At 32.7% G+C, this 2,571-nt stretch overlaps 1 protein-coding gene across 1 annotated transcript in view; it reads left to right on the plus strand.

The window, feature by feature from the left end:
• TSNAX (translin associated factor X) overlaps positions 1 to 2,571 on the plus strand; it is a 54,069-nt gene that overhangs the window by 21,907 nt on the left and 29,591 nt on the right. The window contains exon 4 of the mRNA XM_004712173.3: positions 1,035 to 1,165. Within this exon, the coding sequence (XP_004712230.1) occupies positions 1,035 to 1,165 (131 nt within the window). The remainder of the gene's footprint in view (positions 1 to 1,034; positions 1,166 to 2,571) is intronic.

Raw genomic sequence — 2,571 nt, forward strand, 5'->3', positions numbered from 1 at the left:
TGGTGTAAAAAGTATTCCTTTTATTTGACAGCACCCTAATGAGACTTAAGTGTATTACTGAAAGAATTTGCATAACCATCCACTGATCCCAGAGATATGTTTAAACATGTTTATTTTGGTAAAGATCCATTCATGTATGAACTGGACCCTAGAAGCAGTACTTTTTGATTTACCCTCATAATTATTTTGAGTTCTTCCCACTTAGTCATGGTTTGACTTTAAATATGGTGTTGGGTTCTGTTTGCCATTATTTGGTTAAAGATTTTTTACATCTATTTATAGGACATAATGACTTAGAGCTTTCATTTTTGATGAGGTCTTTGGTATTGGATTGGGTTAGGCTTGCTTCATAGAATTTATTAGGGAATATTCCTTTTAGAAGAATTTCAGAAGTATTAGTGTCAATTCTTTAAATGTTTGGTGGAATTTTCCAGTGAAGCCATGATGGTCCTTGATTTTGGGGGGGTTGGGTGGGGGACATTTTTGATTACTGTTGCAATCTCTGTACTTCCATAATGTTGAGACTTTATTTCCTATTGAGTCATTTTGGGTAGATTGTGTTTATTTCTGTTGACTAGTTGTAATGTCCCTCATTTCACTTTTTCCCCATTTTTTATTTGTATCTTGGTAAATTTATTGTTGACAAAGACAATTTCTATGTCACTTTTATTCTTATTTTCAAAGAATCAACTTCTGGTTTTACTGAGGAAAAAATAAATTTATATAGTTCTTTTTCTTTGTAATTATTAAAGGCAGAAAGATAACTTCAGGCTCTTCCATCCTGACTGAAGGCAGCAGTCTCTAGATGTTGTATTTTGTGTACATGTTCCATAATTGTCGCCACGTTATACTTATATTTTGCTTTTTTACTTAATATTTTGTTATAAATGGTTCCTTGTTTGTATACACTCAAATATAATTGTAATTTTGGGATACAAATAAATTATGCTTGCTTAGTTCGTGAATATTTAGATTATTTAACAGATATAACTGTCAAATCTTCTATTGTGAAAACTTTTTTATCTTAATTGCAGTGCTCCTGATACAGAAGAAGTGCTGTCTGAATCAGAAATTAAATTGGATAGTGTCAGACAAAAGATACTGCAGGTAGCCCAAGAGCTATCTGGTGAAGACATGCACCAATTCCATCGAGCTGTTACGATAGGTAAGTCTATGTTTGTTTTACTGGGAACACTGTGAAAAACTGTGTATTATACATTGTAGGTGTGGATTGCATGGATTTTATTGACACTGGATAAAAAAGGTATGGCCTATTAGATTTTAAAAATAGGTTATTTTGTGTAGTTTTAAAGGCAATCTAAGATGTTTAGTTGCTGTATACTTAAAAGTGTGTAGTAGTAATTATTGGTCAATGTTAATAAAGTAGTTGAGAAACTGAACTTTGTAGAATCAATTTTATTGTTGAATGGGTAAGGTGCATTCTGACAAGGAACATGTAAATAGTGGCTCTATGTTTACATTGGCACATGGATGGCAATCTCTTATTTATACAGATGGACAGAACATCTTGTAGTAGTAGCACTCTATATTTTGGAATTTTAAGATGGTACTAAGTTTTATATGCTCATTAAAAAAAATCAAGTTGTATACCATATGTTTGTAAGCATATCTTGTTTTAAAATATGTGTAATAAATGTTTACAATGCTTGGCCTTTTTTTTCATCCTTGACAATGAGCTACATGGCAGAGAAGATACTATATAATACAGACTTAGTCCTAAGCTTTATAGACAAATTCAAAGTTAAGAAATAAGTGAAAGTTCTGTGTTGATTTCTCTCAAATATCTGATTTTTCTGAACTTCAGGTTAGTAGTACACTAGGAAATGAGTTCATTTGGTATCTGCTCAGTGTATATGTCCAGTGTATAAACTTAATTTCAGCAGTATTCTAGTTAATTAGAGATAAAACTGATAGGTTAAGTATTTGGGTATTAGTTAAAGATACAAATGTATTATTGGAAATAAGTGATAATTCAAAATTGTATACTAAGAAGTCATTATAGCACACTCCCCAAGGAGATATGTTATTAACATTATAATTTATTATTATTAACATGGGTTTAGGAGTTTTGGTGGCATAGTGGTTACATGTTGGGCTGTGATCATTCAGCAGTTTGAAACCACCAGCTGCTCCACAGGAGAAAGAAGGCATTCTACTCTCAAAGAGTTAACAGTCTGGGAAATACAGGGTCACTATGAGTTGGCATTGACTCTATGGCAGTGGTTTTGGTTTTTTTTAATGGTTCAATGGTTAAAGCACTCACCTGCTAACTGAAAGGGTGATTTTTTTGAATCTACCAGCTGCTCCCTGGAGAAGTGACAGCTTACTTTTTAAAGTATTTCAACCTTGGAATTAAAAAAAAATTTTATTGGGGGTTCGTACAGCTCTTATCATAATCCATACATCCATCCATTGTGTCGAGCACATTTGTACATATGTTACCATCATCTTCAAAATATTTTCTTTCTACTTTAGCCCTTGATAACAGCTTTTTCCTCCTCTCCCTCATTAACCCTTGATAATTTATACACACACACACACACACACACA

This window comes from Echinops telfairi, unplaced genomic scaffold (assembly GCF_000313985.2).
Source record: "Echinops telfairi isolate 266 unplaced genomic scaffold, ASM31398v2 ScPeMD7_7424;HRSCAF=8462, whole genome shotgun sequence".
NCBI lineage: Eukaryota > Metazoa > Chordata > Mammalia > Afrosoricida > Tenrecidae > Echinops > Echinops telfairi.